Genomic DNA, 21067 nt, shown 5'->3' with positions numbered 1-21067 from the left:
CATTGCACTTGATTTTGATACAGTACTGATTAGAGAGCTATAGAAAAACATCATGTCAATATGGATTACAATCTTCTCGGGCCGGACGGTCTGTAACTCTGTCAACATGTTTCCTGAGTCACCCTCTACTTCAGTCCCCCAGCCCACGCTTACTCCCCCGGAAGCCCGAGTCTCCCCCGCGGTTTCCTGCCCCCTCCCGTTGGCTGTGTACCGCAGGGAAGAGGGACACCCTGCTAGATATTTGATAGATGCAGGTGCCCATACGTCTGCTACTTGTCAAGACGATCCCCCAGAGCGTTTTCCCTCTCAGGAAAAGACATCTCTGCTGGAGGACTTTCTACCCAGATTGTTCCTCGCTGTGTCCCAGCTGAGACTCATGCCTGCAGGGCCAGTCTGTTGAGTCTTGGGTCTGTTGTTAATGTGCTCGCTTGGGACCCTTAATGCAAGCTGGAGGCTCTTCTGCTGGTTGCTCCTGTCCTTACCACACTACAGTCCTCTGACGATGCCTGGCCTGCCTGCCACAGATAGCTCTGTCCCTTCACAGCTCTGTCATCAGCACGCCAGCGATGAGCTCCACATGTTCGCTGCCCAGTCTGCGTTGCGCCTAGTATCGATTCCCCTGATAAAAAGGATCAGCATTTCACTCACCCTCCCCGTAACACCTTCATCTTCTCAAAAATCTAGGGAAAGACACTAATCATTTTGTCCAGGATCTCTGAGCAGGGAATTCTGTGTCCTAACCCTCTTTTCATCTTGTCCCTAAGCAGTAAATGTTCATTCCTAGTGGCTTTTGGAGGATGTCTGTGCACGAATAAAGACACTTTTGGCAAAAATCTTTTCTGATCCTTTAATTTTCAAAGGACGATTTCCTCAATTGTGTTATAATCGAATAACATTAAAGGTTCAAGTATTATCTGGCCTGTGGTTCATTATGGCAAAGAAGTAATAATTTACTGAGCTCTAACTTTTCTGTGTTTTGCTTTTTTGATTTGTCATCTGGAACCCGTAATTCATTTAATCTCAACTTCAGCAGCAGTGGTTTAAATTCATCTATTGCATTGCATTAATTAATTGTTCTTTAACCGAGACTTATTCAGTAAAGCTTGTTTTGTCGGTCACCGTTGACTGACCATTTTAAGCAAGCTAATTTAAAAAAAAATATACCATGTTTTTTTTGATAAAGTCTTTCAGTTTTAACGTTCACCTAAATGAAAGGAAGGCAGCTCTGTCTTCTCAAACCTACACAAGGATGAATGATCAGAGCTATAGATCAAACCGACATAGCAAAACAAGTTGGAACGTTAAAAATCCATCCATCCATCCATCCATCCGCTGCTTATCCGGGGTTGGCTCATAAGGGCAGCAGTCTGAGCAGGGATCCCCAGACTTCCTGCTCTCCACCCACCTCCTATAGCTGCTCCTTGGGAAATATCAAGGTGTTTTCATGCCAGCAGAGAGATATAATCACTCCAGCATTTCCTGGGTCTGCCCTTGTTCTCCTCCTGGAGAACACCTGCCCAGAACACCTACCCAAGTAGGCATCCAGGAGGCAGAGGTAGATGTTGGAACCACCTCAGTTGGCTCCTTTTAAGGCAGAGGAGCAGTGGCTCTCCTTTGAGCCCCTTCCGAATGTCCGAGCTCCTCACCCTGTCTGAAAGACTGATTCCAGACACCCTGCAAAGGAAACTCATTTCTGCATCTGTGATCTCATTCTTTCGGTCACTACCCAAAGCTTGTGACCATAGGTGATTGGTGAACTGAAAAGCTTTGCCTTCTGGCTCAGCTCCCTCTTCACTACAACAGAATAGTACAGCGTCCACATCACTGCTGAAGCCGCACCGATCCATCTGTCGATCTCCTGCTCCCTTCTTCCCTCATTCATTAACAAGACCCTGAGATACTTAAACTCCTCCGCCTGAGGCAATTACTCATTCCCAACTTGGGTGGGGCAGTCCACACGTTTCCAGTGGAGAACCATGGCCTCAGGCTTGGAGGCGTTGATCCTCATCCTGGCCACCTCATACTCAGCTGCAAACCGCCCCCAGTACATGCTGAAGGTCAGAGCCCTGTGAAGCCAACAGGACCACATCATCTGCAAAACGCAAAGACGCCATCCTGAGATCATTGAATCGGACCCCTAGGCTGAAGAAGAAGGCCTTCCAAGCTTGGTTAGCTTCTGGGACTCCTGACTGGTACTGGCAGACTAAGCAGAATGCTTAGAAGGTTGGGGGCAGTGCCCTTGGATTGGCAGCCTAGGGTGTGGGTCCCAAAAAGTTAAGAAAGGGGACCGGAGGATGTGTTCCGTCTTCAGTAGGATCACCCTTCCTCAGTCTCCCTGGGAAAGTCTTTGCCGGGCTACTGGATAGGAGGGTCCATCTGATGGTCATACCTTGGACAGGGCTGGACAGATACCAATCCTTGTGGGGACCTGTGGTCGGTGCTTCAGGAATATAGAGTATGGGGTCTATAGCTATTGCATCAGGTCTCTATATACCCGGAGTGAGAGTTTGGATGGCATCGCCGGCAGTAAGTCGGACTCATTCCCAGTGGGTGTCGGACGGCTGCTCTTTGTCACCAGTTCTGTTCAACATTTAAGATACTGTATATAAAAAAACAGTGATTTCAGGTCATGGCCAAAACTGGCAGGGCTGCTTGATTCAATCTGATACAGCTGGACTTGTTGTCTGCCTGGGATTCAGGGACTTTACAACGTTAATCATTTATAAGCTGCCTGTTCAGGGCAGGAAAGGGGAGACAATCATAATCATCTCCTCAGAAAGGGATAGCAGACTCTCGAACGAGGACGCATCTCATTCCCGGTACAGACATAACTCCTCTCCTGCATCATGTTTTCAACACTAATCCTGGCATTATTTCTAAACCGATGCTATTTCTTCTCCTCCTCTTCCTCCTCCTCCTCCTCCTTCTTCTTCTTTTTCTTCTACTTATTATTATTATTGTTGTTATTATTATGTAGCACTGAAGAGTCTCCTACCTCAGTTCATCATGCATAATGATAATAAAGTTGACATTGACATTGCTCCTGAATGCCGTAAGTATATGTTCTACATCTGAGTTGCACGGGGGATTATTTTGGTATGTTAAGTCATTTATACATGCTGGCTGAGATCTTTTTTAGTTTTATATAATTACTTGTGTTCTTTCTGTTTCGGTTCGTTTCAGTTTATGATCTCGATTGACTTTATTTCTGTCGCTGGTTTATTATATCCTTGTAGCACATGCTTTTAATCTGAAGTGACATTACTATGTTTCTTATGTTCATAGAACCCGACTCCTGTTAAATTCTTATCTAGGCCCCATCTACAGGGTAACAACAGCAGTGTTTCTGCTGGGACAGATTGAAATAAAGTCACTGTGACCCAGGACACATTTATAAACAGTCGTGCGTTGTTTGTTTTCTTCATGTTGAGGGAATGGCCATTCATACTTTACTTTCACATTGGCTTAATTCTAACGCAGATTGAAATTTAGGACCTATTTTTTTTGGACCATGAGTAAAGCTTATTACTCCAGAAATATCATGTTAAGTGAATCTGCGTAAAAGTGCTAGAATCGAGTCCTGGAAATTTTGTAGTCGTATCGTATGTATATGTACATCAATGACAGAAGGGAGATTTATATAGGGTATTGTCAGCATTCCATTATAAAATGGCATTCAGATATAAGGTACGGCTGCACATCTGCTTTCAAAAACACGGCACAGCAGTGAACGGGCATGTGTTATGATTAGTATATTAATTTACTGTTCACTCAAATAGAAGCAGATAAGTATGAGGCTATTTAAACCTTAAATTATATGGTTATAAAACTGCAATGTTACTACATTACATTTATAGACAAAATTACAGCGTACATAAATAGAAGGGTTAGATACAAAATGGGGGGGGGAGTTGGGGGTGGCTAGTTTCCACAGAAACTTCAGTATGAATTTTTGTGTATATGTTACCTGCTATTAATCTGTTGTTATATGAACAGTAAAGTATTTTGTTTTTTTGGAGAATGTGGTGGATAAAGGAATGCAGTGCTGTAGTGATGCAGGGACAGGTCAGGGCCTGATTGTGGGACTATTCCTAGTAGTGCTTCTTATTTCGGTGCTATATTTGAACTGCAGAAAAGTCACTGTCCTTAAAACCACCTCAAATAATGACACCGTAAACCCCCCCCCCCCCCCCCCCCCCCCCCGCAGACAACAAGTACAGCGGCAAATAACCTGCAGCCTGAGACAAACGCAGCTCTTAAATTTTTCACCTCGAGATTAGTATTCTTGTGTATAATTATTACTTCTAAATTCTGGTGCATATAGCAGCAAGAATGTCATGCACAGACAAGCATACATACAGTGTCAAACAGACAGAGTAGACATAGTGCAAGCAAGTGAACATGGTGCAAACAGATTTAAATGGTGCACAGCACACAAATAGAGTGTCCTGAAACTACAATATTGTAGGTTTATAGAAATAAATAAACATTTACAGATTTAGAATAATTACTAGTAATCGTCATTTGTTCTACAGAATCCCTGTTTAAATCCATCAGTCTGTCCGCTGCAAATGATTTTAAATATAACTGTCATACACTGCAACCATTGTGATTAAGCATCTTTAAATCTGGCTTGTTTTCTGAAATACATCAGCAACGATGCTTCATGAGTTTAACGCTTCGTGAGTTTGATTGCTTCTTCCAGGACAGTGTTTCCCAAACTGATTGTGGGGAAGCCCCAGAAAGTCCACGTTTCTGGGGGCTGGGAGGGAGCACAGATGGGGGTTCCTGAAGACCAGGTTGGGAAATACTGTTCTGGGACTTGGTCGAGTTGAATGCTAAACATAGAGCATGTTGTATAACTAAAGTCCACCAGATGGAGCCAGTTCAAGAACATCGTGTCCGGAAGAACATCTCCCACACCTCACTTGGCATCTTACCCATAATTAGCATGCATTTATTCTTGGAACACATAATATCATTCATCAGTATTATGATTATTGATATTGACTCACACATAGATTTTCCTGCTATCCATGTTTATGTAAATTTAATTGAATGTGTTGTGGAATATGCGTTATGTTCTGTTTGCGTTCCAAAGTGGAAATGCGTAGGAGAATGGCAGGTAAACAAATACACCTACTCACGCATAAATCCATAAATCCTCACATCTCATAATATCCATTTATTCTTTGGTGGTTGGATATTTTGAATTTATGTTACCGGCAAGAGTGAGGCAATAAAACTTTTTTATCAGTTGTCCACTGTATGGAAATATTCATATCTCAGGGTGCTGGGCTGACAGTTGTGGCTTTGCAGTGCTCTGGAAACTCAAGCACAAGTTTGTGTGCAAACATAGCAAGATGGTTTCTCCTGTCCCGTCAACTCCGAAGGTGAAAATGACCCGTTCGCATTTGGGTGTGGACAAGCCCCTGAGGGTCATGGGTGTCAGCCCTGGGTGTCTGCCCTGAGTGTCAGCCCTGGGTGTCAGCCCTGGGTGTCAGCTGTGGGTGTCAGCCCAAAACCAACGTGTGGAAGAGTCCTCTGGGACTGCCTTTCTCTCCCATTTACCAGAAACACGATTATCGATATAGCAGAAAGCTATCTATGAAGGTAAGCTTTCTCATGGAGACTGATATCAAAGAAGGTTATTCATCCATCTTCCAAACGCATATGCAGAACGGGGTGGGGGGGGGAGCCCCTCCCATGCAATGTGGAACACAAGGAGTGGAAGACAGATGCCCTGCTGGGCGATGGGGGGGCATTCAGAGGGAAATATCTCATCTCTAGATCCTCTTTAGACAAACGTAGCTGCATCAAAAGTATCGCCATGCTTGGGGGTGGGGGGGGGGGGGGGGGGGCGTCAGAGGGGTATGGACACCCCGACAGATTCAGGAAGCCCAGCACTTGACAAGGGCCTTTGAAAATGTAAAATTTTCAGGGAGGGGGGTACTGTTTGGGCGATTTCTATTAGTAGAAACCAGCAAAATACAAAATACACGATACACTGAAGTACATACGGAAATTGAATTTTGCATGACCAGCATGATGCATACTGGTTTTAAACCAGCATATGTTGTGTTTTGGTGCTGGTGGACCAGCTTCATGAGCACTAATCAGCTCCGAACCAGCACTAACCAGCATAGACCACCCTGGAGATCACGCTGGTCTGCGCTGTTTTCTTCAGCAGGCCGCACTCCGCATTCTGCATCTCGGTGCGTCAGGGAGTCGTATTACTATTTCATGCCTGTCTCTGGGTTCCCCGCAGCCCTCCCATTGGCCGAAGACACGGCGTTCTGGAGCTGCCAGTGTCCTCCCCTGCGTGTAAGCAGCCTGCAGCAGAGCGGCATCCCGACTGCGGTAGTCCACACCGGATAGCTCCCACGAGGAATTTCTAATCAGCAAATTGCTATTAATGAGATGATGGATGGATGTTTACGACACTTAACACCACGCACATCAAAAACTATAGCTAATTACGTTGGCACATTAGTGATCTTTTGATGTTAGACTCTAATACCTGCATGCTAATACGCCTGCGGAGAAAAAAAAAAAAGAATCGCGGTTCTCATGTTTCCCAGTGGAGGTGATTTTCACCCCACTGACCCAGACGGTTACACCATTAGCCAGATGGACAACCAGCAGCAGTATCCCAGGGCCCTAGAGCGTCTCTCCATGGAGATCTTACACCAAACTGTTTACTGTATTTTTCTGCAGGGAGCGGCAACAGCGAACCCGTGAGGTCAGTCCCCGCCCGGCTCAGTTGCCGTTATAGTGATTCATAACTTCTGTACAAACTGGTGATTTTATTTTAAATCCCATTGATGGCAGCGTGGAAAGGAACTGGCTATATGCAGCGTGATTTTATCAGCAGGAGACAGGAACAGCGCATCTGCGCAGACGGGGTGTCTGGCTTTAAATTCATTAAGTGCTACTGCAGAATGAACAAGCCTCCCTGCGCATACGTATTCCTGCATGGGCTGCGGGAGAATGCGCTTTGCTTTCCAGCTCAGGAGGGGGGAGTCCTTGCTGTTCCCTTGAAATGCTCCCAGGTCCCTTGTCCGTACGTGATACTCTGTTACTGCTCCGCGGTGGGGGGGGGGGGTTGAACACCCTGTGGGCTTCCATATGCAAAATGTTTCATTCAGACCAACAAATCGCTAGGTGACTCTGACTAAGCAGCTTGGAAACAGGAGCTGCTCTCCAGGAAGGCTCTCTCTCTCTCAGTCTCACACACAGACACACGCACGCACACACACGCACACACACACACACACACTCACACACACGCACGCACACACACACACACACACACACACACACGCACACGTACGCACACACACTCACAGACACACACACGCAGGCACACGCACGCACACACACTCACAGACACACACATACACACATATACACACATCAAATTACAACTTACATCAAATTAAACAATTTGATACATTTTACATAGATTTGTAAATCTTCAAACAATAACCTTCAAGTGCTTAACACCTTCAACATATTAAACATTCAGTTTTAGCCCCATCTTCTCTCCATTGAGACCTGGACACAGTTGATAGTTATCAGACTAGTATTAAGTACTCAGAATGCTCTGGTTTTGACCACAAATGACTAATTATTGTTCAATTTTGACTAAAAATAACACTAATTAAATGACATAACTTATTTTCACTATTTACATCATGTTTTTAGTACTTGGACTGCAGTATTTCTCAGTACTTCTCTCTTATTATTGTGCAGTTGAGAGTACATATTCTGATTGAGAAAACACCAAAAAACAAAACGCCGACATATTTTCAGTCATTTTATTCATTTTATAATGGCATGCATTTTATATTTTTTGTGCTTATTTTCATTTCTTGTGTTTTTTAGTTTTGTTCTCTTTTTAAAATGTCTGTAAATCAGTGGTGGCCATAGGTCTGGCTTTTGATTTCCCGCAGCATGGACACTGGGTTCTTGTTTAAAAACTCACTTATCCGATTGTCTGTAATTTTTTTCAACAAAAGGGGGAGTATAACGGTCCCATTTTTAAAATGTCACAGCTCCAGAATCGTGCCGATGAATCGCGCGATATATGGACCACTGCAAACAGTTTTAGCTGCCCACATAGTTCCTCATTTGGAAGTTTCTGCTTCCTCACTTTTTATGAATATTTAAAACTAGTAATTCTGTGAAAAAGCTGCATGCACACACCCACGCATGCACACGCCCACGCATGCACACACCCACGCATGCAGCGCTTTCAGTTTCTTATGCTAAAGGACCTGCTAAAGATCCAAGCCACACGTTTCACACGCCGCATTTGTGCTGCTTCACCCTCACTGTGATAAATTCCCCTGTCTTCCAGAAAACAATAACATGAAGCACAACAGCCACGTCGTTCTGTTCAATCGGTTTTATTCTCTTTCCATTTTACAACCCAGTTTATTGTTTTTATACTCTTTTTACAACAAATTTCATATACCAAGAAAATTAGTAACTTTTTTCTGTTAGACTAAAAATAAATGTAAAAAAGGAAGCTGTTAATGACTGACTATTGGTTTGACAAAATAAAGGAGTGTTGCAAAGTTATCAATCCTGATGAAGAAAATAAAACATACACAACACAAAGATTTCAAGACATTTTAAGTATCTACTCATACGTCGGACATCCGTGTGGCTGGACTGTGGATGAGGGGAAGTCCCACAGGGAGAAAATGCTGCAAATCTACTGTGGCTATCACAATAAGGCATATGTTCACTATGGTCAATTTAATCCCCACTCAGGAGTGTAATTCTACTACATTACCCACAACCACCTGTGCTCAGATATCAGCCATCTTGGTTTCCGGGAGAAAGACAGTATGGCTTGGAAGTTCTGGCTGAGGAAAATTCTTTCGCTGGTGATAAATATGGACTTTGGCTTGGATTTACAGGGAAAGTATTTTTCTCCCAAAACTATCCGCTGCAAGCTCTCTCAGATCAATCCGGAGCATGATCAGCACCGTAGATCTACGGTTAGAATGTGAGACCCCCAATCCCTCTTCGTCTTCATCTTCTTCACCATGGCCCATGAATGGATACACAGCAGGTGAGCAACAACATCTCCTGAAACTACATTCATCCACAAAACAGCCAAAGGGATCCGTTTTTCTGAGCCATCAAAATGAGGGACAGAAATATCATTAAATATCATTAAATACTATTACATTTCTGCCTCTTGCAAACATTTTTTTTTTATACACATGTAAAATGTCTATCTGTCATTATTTGCTTTATGTATGATGACATGCACAAACGCTTTTTTATCTTTAATTGTTTTACAGTCTGTTGACACACATACATAAACACACGGACTTTGTGACCGGCAGAGAGCTAGCTGAATTAGGGCCTCGTTTTTGGGCGTCATCACGGTAACGGGTAACGGAAGGGGGATCTGATCGGAACGTGGACCTGAAGAGGTCAAGGAGCTGGGGCGTCGGGGCTTTTCTAACCAGCAGAAAGGGGGTGAGAGGGTGGAGGGGGGCAGGGGGGGTCAATGACGGGGGGGGTGGGGGTGGGAGAGGAGAATTACAGGATGTGTAAGCCTGAGTGGGGGAGGCGAGGGGAGACGTCAAAATGGAAACAGAAACACATGCCACTGTTCAGCAGTGACTTCACATCCAACTGTGGGCCAGCTTAAGACGGCTGTGTTTCTTTAGAATTGATACAGTGATACAAGTATGAAAATATTTGTTCTTACTAGTAATAATCTGAGGAGTCTGACAGATTCGGGTGCCTATAGTCCTGCTGTGGAGTCTGAGCTGTGTACCACTAAAGCCCTTCCAGTCTCCGCCTTTTCCATGAATGGACACCCCTTTTTGGCCAGTTTTGACGTCATTTTGTAGTTCTCAGTCACTGGCACCGAGCGACGCCTCAGGGAGTCACAGAGCCAGACTCCGCCTGACAGACATGCAGTCGTTCTAACACTTCCTCAGATATGTGACGGTGGGAATTGCCAATATAACCCTGTTTAACATACGTAAACCCTCTTCTAACGTCCAGCTTCCTCTGAAAGCAAGGTAACCTGTCATTGAGGTAAATAAAGAATCAAAAAGAGACTATGAAAGACCCACCAGAAGCCATTCAAAATGGCCGACTGGCTGTCTCTCTGAGCACCTTTAACTTGTCACAGACCGACCCGCTTAAGAAAATAGCCACTCTCTGTGTGTTTGGAAGGAGGCGCCACATTTTTGGCAGCTTTGCCGGGAATATCGGACAGGAATCAAGTAAGTCGGGGGTGGGGGGTGTGTCAACTCACCCAATCAGACACCGGTGTAGAGGCGGAGCTGTTACTTCGGGAGGTGGGGTTAGGAAGCTTGCTGTCAGGAGGAGTGTGGACTCACCCAATCAGACACCGGTGTGGGCAGGTGTGATATGTCAGGGGGTGGGGTTAGGTCTTTGGGATGGAGCTGGAGTGGCATGTTGCCACAGCATCAGTGAGGCTAAGTATCGTGTGGGGGAGGGGTTGGGGGGGCGAGTCGAAGCCAGGCGCCAGTCAGTGCTCGGAAAAAAGGGACTCAGAATATCTATCAGAGAGAGAGAGAGAAAAAAGAGAGAGAGAGATTGTGGAAAATTAATACTTATGGTTGCCAACCATTTCAGCTGAATGAAGTGGAAGAAGATGTTACATATATAAACGAAAACAAAGATAAGCATCTGCTCCAAATTCACATTGACCTAATGAGAAGATGATTGTTGTTGAGTTTTCACTGTACGATACACGTGTATTCCGAGTTCGCACAGCGAGGCCTGAAAAACATCCGCAGGTGGATTAATGGATCAACCTGAGGTGCAAGTTTTAGACGTTTAGTAAATTTTTTTCGGTAGTAGGTATGACAGCTCTTAAAGTGAACAGTTGGCGTAGTTTCCATGAATTTTAGCGGAATGTTTTCTTTAGCTCGGATGAAAGAGGATTGAACTGGGCTGTATTCTGATGTATTTGCCCAAATCTGGGCCGATCTGCTCTTTGATGGGGGCCCTATGGCGCATCCCACCCCTTTGTCTCATTGACGTCAAGCCCTAACTCCCTCCTTGCCCCCCCCCCCCCCATAAGGTTTATTTTTGAGTCAGTTTGCTGGTGAGTTGGGCCAAAAAGCTTGGCGATTTAGGCATGCTCCCCTCCCCCTCCTTGACCTTCTCCCCCTTGGTCAGCTCCAGTTCAATGGTCATCAGAACCCTGCCCCCCTTGGGTGACTGGCCTGCCCCCTGCTCCCCCTCAGGTTTTGGTTTCTGTTTCTGGGATTTGGACTGGTTTGGGCGGGGTTTCTCCAGGGCCACTAGCTCTCTGCTCCCCGAATCCTATTTCTTATCCTTGCGCGACTCCTGCTTCTTCTTTTCGGAGGCCGAGGCTTTCAGCTTGGACTGGTCCAGGGTGGCGTAGAGGACAGGGCCCTGGGGAGAGGAGCGGGGAAGACGGGGAGAGTCACATTAGGAGGAAAGGAAAGAGAAGGGGGGCGTTCTCCGGGGCTGTGGGGGGAAGGAGGAGGGAAGGGGACAAAACAGGGAGCCGTCAGTTAGAGAGCATGATGTGTCATGACCTCCGCGCCCATCAGCAGCAGGCACACGCGTGTGCCGGCATTGCTAACACGCCTTCCCACACATGGCGCACGCCTGACCCTCAGACCATCTCAACAAATATTTTCCATTTCCTTGCTCTCTATTTTAATTAACTCTGCAGTAGGCTCATTTTTATTGTTACAGTCAGTCCTGCTACGATGCGACTAATGTGTTCCTGAAAAACCTTACGTTCACTTAAATATCGTACTAAATTATACATATCCAATGGGAAAAATTGGGCTAGGGGAATAAGATTCTAAAACTTAGTTAAACTTAAGTAAACAAAATGAATTAATTAATACACAGTGATACCAGTGGCCAATAATGTAATTATATGCATTTTTAATAAGATATAATAATAATACATTAATAAATTAGATCATTAACATCTCCTTTGGGTCTTATGAGTTTCAGGAGAATTGCCTAGAAACCACTTCAACCCAACATAACGAACTGGCTAACTTGTGATAGCCTAAACATTGTTTCATGAACCATCTGCTGTATTTTCTTGCCCCACTAGATGGTGCTCTTGGTTTACTTTTGGGCATCCTTTGAGCCCTTTTTTTGAACAAAGGGCACCATCTAGTGGAGTCAGAAAGTACAGCAAATGGTTCATGAAACGTCATTTTGGCTATCGTAAGTCGGCAATGCACAGCACAAGTAATAACGCATTACTGTATGCATAGGGGCACTGAGGCAAGATGGCTTCAGACAGTCTATGAAAAGCAAATGTAAGTGAATTGAAAAAGGTTGCTGTGTGCTTATTTTATGATAATTTGCCAAATATTTTTAGATTTTTTACAATCTAAGACTTTGACCCATGCAATGACGTGGATGTACAAAAAGTTTGGTTATTTTAGATTTGAGAAGCAGTTCGAGCACTTCACTGAAAAGAATCAGTTCGAAAAACCAATTTGTTCACAAATCGGACATCACTATCATTCACTTGAATAGCTGTTTTTGAGTGTAAGTAGTGTTTCTCACTAAGACCACATCGCTTTATAGTTTGTGTAGTGCTTTTCTCTCCAACTGAAAATCGCGCATATGCAAATGCAAGTCCGTGTTTTTTTGGACTTGGGTACTAATATATCAGTCGCGTTATAATGAATTTGCAGTGTGATATCATGCGTTGTGGCAAGACTGACTGTATTTTAATCTCATTTATTCTTATTTTTTGTTTTTCTGGTAATGCCGTACCGGATGGGGCACAAATAATGTAGTATTACGCTATTACTTATGTAGGCCTATTAATTAACCAGAAAATAAGTCTTATTTACATACTAATCTCATATTAATTCATCATTATCTCAAGCAGCAACTATATTTGTTCATGATTTGTACTTCAGTAGTAACTGAGTTATTACTATGTATTTGTGCCCCGTTAAGTGAAATGTTATCGTTTTCCTTTGCACTACGTACTTCCCTTCAAGCATAGTCCTGGCAGCAGCTGGAACAGCATTTCACTGCACAGATATACAGTGTATTTTTCAGTATATGACAAATCCTAAACATTTCAACCTTCTGCCCATTCTGAGTCTGATCTTTAAAATCAGTCCAGCAATGAATGAAATCTTCAAAGGGCTTTTACTAGTTATTTTGTACATCGTTTAATATTATTTCAATGGACTGGCATTACATGAAACCGTCGACACACATTTTCTAAGGAGAACACATTTGTTTGTGTGGTCTGAGTCGTCAAAGCCCCTCCTAAGATAATTCCAGCACTCTGTCACTAAGACAGCTAATCCCAGTGGCTAGATACTGAAGCGGCTGGGGATTTTTCCCAAATTATAAAATTTCTCCATTATTACTGTAGCATCATTCTGTAACACTAAGTCGTGAGGACAGAAAGAGCGAAGGAATCGAGGCTGGGAGAAAAAACAGCCGCAGAAAAAGGGGGGAGGGAGAGAAGGAGGTCTGGGGAATGGGAAAGAAGAGAGAGAGGAGGAGGGACTCTGGTTGGGGAAGGAAAGTTACGGCACTCCAGGACATTACCACTGTTCATTCAGCAATAACGGAAAGGAAGGCCCCTCTACGCCTCCCCAGGGAATGCTGGGTACACTGTGGCAGAGCAAACAACATTTGCGGACCAATGCACAACGGTATTATATCGCTCTACGCAGTTCACCTGTGGAGAAAGAGGAAGACTTCCCTGTGTCCTGGAGGAACAAAACAGAGGACAGATGGGGAGAGGAAGAGAAATTGGAGCTGATTAAATGTGTACAGGAGAGGAGGGCAAAGAGGTTAGTCTGGGTAGATACTGAGATAGGAATAATGACAGCTGTTATACCTGACCTGTGACCCGGAAGTAAACCCTTGACCCTGCAACCCGTGGCCAACCACCAAATCACTCAGTATTTTATATTCATGCAAAAACTCAATACTACTGTGAGTCTACATTGGTTTGTTATCACTTAAAAATAAGTAATTTACTTATGTTTGCATTTCATGCTCCTTGCATCATGAATAATTTTTGTTCAGTACGTTGCAGCGGTTTTCAACCAATATTGAAGGGGGGCTTACCGAAGACAGGAATATTAAAGCTTAGATACGCATGCGATCGTGCGTGCTAGGGGGTCACTCGCCCTGCTCTATTTTCATTTAGGGGGGTCCTGCTTTACGCAGAGCTGAACCCCCCCTCCCCCCTCCATTATATTACGTTGAGCTTATTAATGCTGAAGTATTCCACCAGTTTTTCACCCGGATTTGGAACATTAAAAATAAATCCAGTGATTAATCATTTTCATGGACAGTCATCCAGAGAGGAATGCCAAGTTCACAATAATCAAGTTTGGTCCACTCCCATATTGTCGTGCCAGACTGGCTCACACTGAATGTAAGGGAAATTGCAAACAGTCTTTTCGGAAAGTGCATGTCAACAATGAACCATTAATCTTTGTTCATACATCTGCCCCCCAGGATGTTGTACTCATATTTGCAAGTAACAAAGTAAATGTATACAAATACTGCACTTTTATAGCCTTTATTTAATTTCATTTACCGTGTTTTTGGTGTTTGGTGACTTAAGTGATGGCTAAAATTTGAAAACTGAACAACATGGAGCCCTGAATATTCATTCATATGCGACACAGCGAGCAGTTTCTCTAGACTTTACTTTTCTGTAGGAATCAGGTACCCAGAGTGTTTTTTACTCTCAAGACCATCGAGACGGTGTGACAACAAACATAAAGCAGAAATCCTGTGTTACTGTGGGCTACCTATCCAGAACCTTCTCTCTTTTTTGATTTCACAAGAAGTTTGGACTCTGGACTTCATGCACTAATATGTAATAACATTGATACATTTGTGAAATTAGCTTTGCATAGAGGAGCAAGGAAGGGCAAAGTAGCCGCTTCAACCTGTTCTAACATATGTACTTCATCAAATGAAGCCCTGGATATGAACTGTGTGCTTTAACACAGTGCTTCTCAACGCAGTCCTTGGGGACTCCACCAGACCACATTTTTGCTTCCTCCGCGGTCTCAATACACCTGTATCAGGTATTCAGTGTTCTTGATTGGCTGGGAGCTGGGAGGGAGCAAAAACGTGGACTGTCTTGGGGTCCCCCGGGGACTGGGTTCAGAAACACTTGTAACATAGTCTTGGCTCTGATCATGTGATGACATGTGACTGCATGCAGATACACTGAGATGTGAAAAGTTAGCTAAATGTAGCAGTGTCTCTGATGTTTGGGCTGAGTCCGTACTACCAGGTCGTCTGAAGGATTAAGGGGTTTTAGGCACCTTCTGCCCCATTTCATTTTGCCTTAATTTGTAATCTGTACGGCGGATTGACACTGACCTGCCTCTGTTGAGATCCCTCTTTACCTTTCCCTTTCTTCCCGTGTTTGCTGCAGGAGATAAGAAATGAAGGGTGTTAGCCATCTAGTGGTCGATGGCGGAATGGCAGCCGAGAAGCACCACGCTGGATCGATTTGTCAATCCATTGCTATGAGGAACCTAGGCCAGGTTGTAGACTGAAGGTGTTGTCATGGAAATACAGGGATGGGTTCAGGGCTACCTTATTTAGAATGATTAGACACCATAACGCTAATAACACATGCAATATAAAAACCATCAGGTTAAAAAAAAAAAAACATCGTTAATTTAGGTATGCACGGTAAATTAAAAGTAGCCTGAATAGTATTATGGACTGCATACTGCAAAAAAAGACTTTTAATTTCGGTATTACGACTATACGTCCCATGAGACAGAGGTAATTTAGATTAACTTCACAAATCGAAGATAATTTATTGCTACAATACTTCATTAAAACGTTATTCGGAAGAGCAAGTTATTCTCCGACAGGATTCGCCGCGGCTTTATAAAGCCGCAGGATTCAAGTAATGACGGAGTACAGTGTTTGGGAACTTGATGCTTTTAGAAAAGTCCTGCTGGCAATAGAAAGACAGATCTCCGCGACACGGCTTTATCTGGCTGGGGGATTTACGTCAGAACACCCCTCCATGTAGAAATCATTCGCAGCAGCCCAGCAGATCCGTGACACATACGTAGTATCTCGAGACTTTTCAATAAATGCCGAATATGAAAGTGTGTCAGGCCGAGTAAAATTGTAAAGGAGTTAGAGAAAGATAAAGGGATATATGGGTTTGGACAGGGGAAGGAATGAGAGGCGGGAGAATCCCGGTACACACCTGACACTGAGGTTGAAGACACGCCGAGCCACAAGGAACCTCATTAAATAGTAGATCACCACGATCAGCACCAGAAGGCCCAGAACGGCCCCAATGATGGCCCCAGTGATAACACCGGCTTGGACAGGCACTGACAGAAAAGCAGAGAAGGGCGTGTTATTTGAGCCCACCCCCACAGGTAAGATCGGCACTTTTTGGTTACACACGTTGCCATGGTAAACAAAGCATTATTATAACTATATAAAGCAAGGAGTGCACGGGGGGGATTACGCAGAGAGACCAGCCTTACAATTCTCAAAAACCAGCAGGCGGACGCTGGAGGGGCGGCCCACTATGTCGGGGGGGTTCTTGGCGTCGCAGGTGAAGGTTCCGTTGTCACTGAAGTCCAGGTTCTTGATAAGGATTGAACCGTCTCGTCTGCCTGGGTTCCCAACGAATTCCAGCCTGTCCCGGAACGGGCCCTTGTTATCCACATAGGGGGCGCCACCGGTGAAGTGGAAAATCTGAAAGACGAGAAAACGGGACGAGCGCCAGGCAATTAATTCTAACCTCATGAATTTCATCAGCTGTCAATAAGCGCTGGTTTGGGGAGCAGTTTGCATAAAAGACGAAGGGAGCGGTGACTTTGATAGGGGGCCATGCATAAATGAAGACGTACGGAGATGCTGTCACGGGAGCCGTCGGGCCGGTAGCTCCAGGAGAAAGTCACGTCTTCGGAGGTCCAGCGCCATGAGAAAAACGAGCAGGACAGCCGGACGTCCGAGCCGACCAGGGCGTGGCGCTCCCAGCCCGTGTAGATGACGATAGCCTGGCACTGCGGGGCTACCGAAATAGCAGGAATAATAAAAGTAGGTGCATTAGTGATAGGCTACGGGCGCCCCCTTATACTCGCATTTAATGTCAGTTAAATCATATAGGTTGACGCCTCGTTTTTCATAACGTCGTTTTAAAAACATTTTTTAAGCATGAGCTTCAAGGTGGTTCTTGCACTTTCTGGCGCACTTTATTCTCGATATAGCTTAAAAAGTTTTGGCAGGTGAACAGGTACCGATTGGAGTGCGCGTTTTTTGTGGAGGCGTTCGAATACATCAAAGCTGGCAGCAGTAATGAGGCGAGACAAAAATAACTGCAAACCAAGTCTAATTCGTGAAATTAAGAAAATGTAATTGGGTGCAAGGTATTAACTGTGGCTCTTCACTGCAGAAGTGGGGAAATGTGCAGTGCATGTCCACATGTTGTTTTCCTTTTTTCAACCGTGATGCATAAACATGACCTCAAACAGGAAAAAAAAATACTGAGAGCTCTAATAGAATCGCTTATAATTCCCCTTTGGATTGGTTTTAGCCTATTGTTTAAATTGTGATTTTAAATTATCCAGTTAAATTGATCCTTATTAAATCGTGTAAGACATTTTGTATTGCCTCTGTGTATTAAATTTGCTATATAAATATTTTTGCCTACACTTATATAAAAACCCTGTCCTTTCATTTATCTAAAAAACAAGCACATACAAACATTATTTCTTATAATTTTAGTGTAAAGTCACTTCAGGGTTAAGTGTAATATGGCATATTTACATAAACATGAGTTCATTCCTTTGCAAATTGCAGCGCAATTATTGTACAATCATGCAAACAATATGACTCAATTGATATTACTTCAAATGTTTCTAAATAAAGTGATCTCATATTTTACATTCACCATATTTGATAGAAGATTCTCTTAGACTACTTTGAACTGCTTTTTCAAATATTAAAATCATAAGCCAAGTTAACAAAAGTCTGGTTTTAGTGTATTAATTTTCTGTGCAGATCTTACTAAAAAAAGAACAGAAGATATACTATAGAATAAATTCTAGCAGTATACGTTTCCTCTTTCAGACCCAAATCCATTGGCTTTAGTTGATTTGAGAGAGACACGTACGCTTTGTGAGCCTGTATAAATACAGTAGTGTTTATTTGTGCTTTATTTCATGTGTGATATTAGCAATACAGCCAGGCTAACAAGAAAGCACAGTTGTGTCTTACTTAGAGCCGAGGACAGTGCTCACGATAAGTTACGGTGCTGTGCCGTCAGCAATGACTACTTAGAGAGGAGTAACGAGCTAAATTTATAATGGTAAGAGACTCCCTGCAGTCTTGCAGACATAGGTGTGACTGTGATATAGTCAGTAACGAATATAACACATCTGACGTCCGGGATGGCTATGTGTTAGCCTGACTTTGATTCGCAAAGTATATGCATAACAGTACCTGTGCCGGGTGAAGGTGTGATCTGCTAAAAGCTTCCCGTGGTGAACACGGTCTACTGTAGGTTTTAATCTGCAGCTTTTCCTATACGGCCCTGAGATAAGAGCTATCACCTTCCACATCAATCATAGGAAAAACGGCAGTAATAATATAAGATCTACGGAAATGTCGTCAACAAAGCAAAGACGATAATGGAAAACCCTTCATAATGCTGAACACATAACCCCCCTAATACAGGCCCTTTTGCGGAATAGAGTCAGAGTCATATGCTATTTATACACAAAATAACATAATTAAATGTATCATACACTTGTGTTTTTCTGACGACTGTTGAATTATGCCTTTAATCTCCAAATAAGGAAAGAGAACATTTAAATTCCCTTAGCATCACTATAAGGCGACCGCGGGCGTTATTCTGTCAGGCTACTGAACCGCAGAACGTCATTAGTTTTCGCTTCTTTCGAGACGGCCGTTCGGTTTCCATGACAACACAACTTAATTCTACTATACTGTCAGATCTTGGCCTGTGTTACGCTTGTGTGTGTGTTACACTGCCAAATATTTAATGTGAATAAGAAGAGACAATATCATTTAGAGTACTGGTCTTCAAACAAACCATAAAGTCCCCGTTATCGAAAACAAATGCTCTACTGTAGCTTTAACCGTGGCAGTCACAAATTATGGCTAAATATGCACCATGTAATCACAGTACGCACAGTAAAGATATTGCCAGAACTTCAAGGTAAAACACTAATTTCTTATGTCCGCATGTGTATCCTGTGTATATTAGTGTTGTATGTTGTCTTGCTTACGTTTCATTATGTAAGTTTACGTATCGTTACGCAAAGTTCAAGTTAATTCTGAAAAGCCAGGAGCGATTTTTGGCAGCTGTAGTCGAAATTCCCAGGGGTCGCTCTGTTATGGAGGATAACTTGCTCAAGCAGAGATATAAAACATTATTTGCTTATTAGCAACTAAATGAATACATATCCATCCATCCATCCATCCATCCGTGGTGATAAACACATATAAAATACATTCCTGTATACACATAGTGATTTACTTTTGATTCCTTGGAATAGAACCGTTAGTGCAAAAACTTCAATAAATTATAAATAGTTAGTTATTAATTAGTAATGGCAGCGCTTGAAGATGTGAACACCTGAGCACCCAGTATCATGCACCTTGCCAAGCACTTATGCCGGATGTTACTGAGTCATCGCGGACAGGGAAGCTGGATACCAACATGTCAGAGTTAAGCGTAACTTTGGAGAAGTTTTACCTCAAAGACAGGTTCAGCTCGGGGCTGAAGGCTGCATGCGTTACAGATAGTGTTACAGCATTTGCCTCTATGAAGAAGTTCGGAGATGGAAAAGAAGATTCACTGGATGAGAAGAGAGATTGGGGAATACGTTACCTATCCCTACTAGTGCGATGGACGCCAAAGCCAAAAATGCTAACATGCTGGGTTCTTCTGCACGACGCAGTCAAGGTGCCTCCGCTTGAGGGTAGAAGGGTGACTCAGTCCCTCCGTGAGCCGAAGGTGTGTCCTGCTGGAGAGGGTGATGTTCAGGGTGTGAAGACCAAGGGCTTCCAGGCAGGACACCTCTGTGCCCGGGTTTATACCCAGCCACACCCTCTGCTGTGACTTGCCCCCCCCCCCCCCCAGCCCACCCCTCCCCCCTCCCCTCGTGGCCCCCTCTTCTTGAGACTCAAACACGGGCTTCACACGGACAAATAATCAAGAGCGCAAACAGTAATTGATCACAAGAAAAGTGAAAGCAGCACAAACACATGATGTCCAAGTGGGGGGGGGGGGGGGGGGAACAAATGGAAAAAAATATATCGAGTTGAAAATTAGCAGCAAAAACAGTACATTCAGGCAAGAGGTAGGATGAATAGAATGACAGACTGCCGGCAGACCAGCCATTTACACTGGCAGTATGATTATTACATTCGAACCCCAGGCACTGCGACAGACCCTCGCCCTGTAAGGTGTAAGGCCTGCTTAATGCTCCAGATGCAGCCATATTCTGCCTCTGAGGTCCTGCAAGTGGACTCGGGAATAGTGCAATGTACAGTATCCATTAATTAGCCGTACGGCTCATTTGGGACAGAGGCAGAGTGCAATAATACAATAATACGCGGGATAGCCGTTAATGTGCGGAGAAATGCCGAAGGTGCAACACTGCAAGCAGCTGAATATACCCAGTGTTATGTAAATATTACAGTTTGGCTGCAGTGTGGGGGGTGTTACAGGAATGTAAAAGTTGAATCTTGGAGCGGGGTCACCCCGCCCCCCGCGTCCCCAGCCACAGTCGTCCCATTTGTCCTCAGCTCGCTCTTTCCCCGGCATGAGCCGAGGGCCAAAACAATGGGCCCATCTCTTCCTTCCCCTCTCTCCCTCCCTCCCTCTCTCCTTCTCCTCCCTCGCTCCGGATTCCTGTCGCTTGCCGATGTCTCTCCGCAAACAATGGAGAGAGGGGGACTGGGGGACGCCTGATGCGTCTCTGTCCCTCTCGCCCTGTCAATGGGCCTTTCATCCGGCCCCCCCAACCCCTCCTGCTTTCTG

The 21067-nt window shown here is 44.1% G+C and overlaps 1 protein-coding gene and 1 long non-coding RNA gene across 4 annotated transcripts in view; one reads left to right on the top strand and one right to left on the bottom strand.

The window, feature by feature from the left end:
• The first annotated feature begins 6356 nt into the window (after positions 1-6356).
• LOC111833152 (uncharacterized) overlaps positions 6357-21067 on the top strand; it is a 33802-nt gene continuing 19091 nt past the window's right edge. Inside the window, exons 1-2 of the long non-coding RNA XR_002835688.2 lie at positions 6357-6742; positions 15449-16424. This is a non-coding gene — a long non-coding RNA (uncharacterized lncRNA). The remainder of the gene's footprint in view (positions 6743-15448; positions 16425-21067) is intronic.
• Positions 8396-20107, bottom strand: mpz (myelin protein zero). 3 transcript variants are annotated; one of them, XM_023791119.2, is made up of 6 exons: positions 19913-20106; positions 16905-17068; positions 16536-16749; positions 16247-16376; positions 15394-15442; positions 8396-10562 (listed from the first exon to the last, which is right to left on the bottom strand). In XM_023791119.2, the coding sequence occupies exons 1-6, from the start codon at positions 19956-19958 to the stop codon at positions 10554-10556; spliced, it is 612 nt and encodes a 203-aa protein (XP_023646887.1). In that variant the 5' UTR covers positions 19959-20106; the 3' UTR covers positions 8396-10553. The 3 variants fall into 3 exon arrangements, with proteins under 3 accessions (XP_023646887.1, XP_023646884.1, XP_023646886.1); XM_023791116.2 differs by lacking the exon at positions 8396-10562 and adding an exon at positions 11197-11427 and having other exon boundaries at positions 19913-20107; XM_023791118.2 differs by lacking the exon at positions 8396-10562 and adding an exon at positions 11285-11502 and having other exon boundaries at positions 19913-20107.

The sequence above is a fragment of the Paramormyrops kingsleyae genome, chromosome 4 (assembly GCF_048594095.1).
Source record: "Paramormyrops kingsleyae isolate MSU_618 chromosome 4, PKINGS_0.4, whole genome shotgun sequence".
In the NCBI taxonomy this organism is placed as follows: Eukaryota; Metazoa; Chordata; class Actinopteri; order Osteoglossiformes; family Mormyridae; genus Paramormyrops; species Paramormyrops kingsleyae.
Note: the sequence above shows the minus strand (reverse complement) of the source record. Positions and strands in the feature narration are given on the sequence as shown.

Excerpts from the sequence above, each read along its gene's own strand:
- mpz (XM_023791116.2), bottom strand. The coding sequence starts at position 19,958 with ATGTTAGCATTTTTGGCTTTGGCGTCCATCGCACTAGTAGGGATAG. Across the intron at positions 16,750-16,904 it reads GCTCCCGTGACAGCATCTCC|ATTTTCCACTTCACCGGTGG; the intron begins GTACGTCTTCAT and ends CTCGTCTTTCAG. Across the intron at positions 16,377-16,535 it reads CCTGCTGGTTTTTGAGAATT|TGCCTGTCCAAGCCGGTGTT; the intron begins GTAAGGCTGGTC and ends CTTTTCTGTCAG.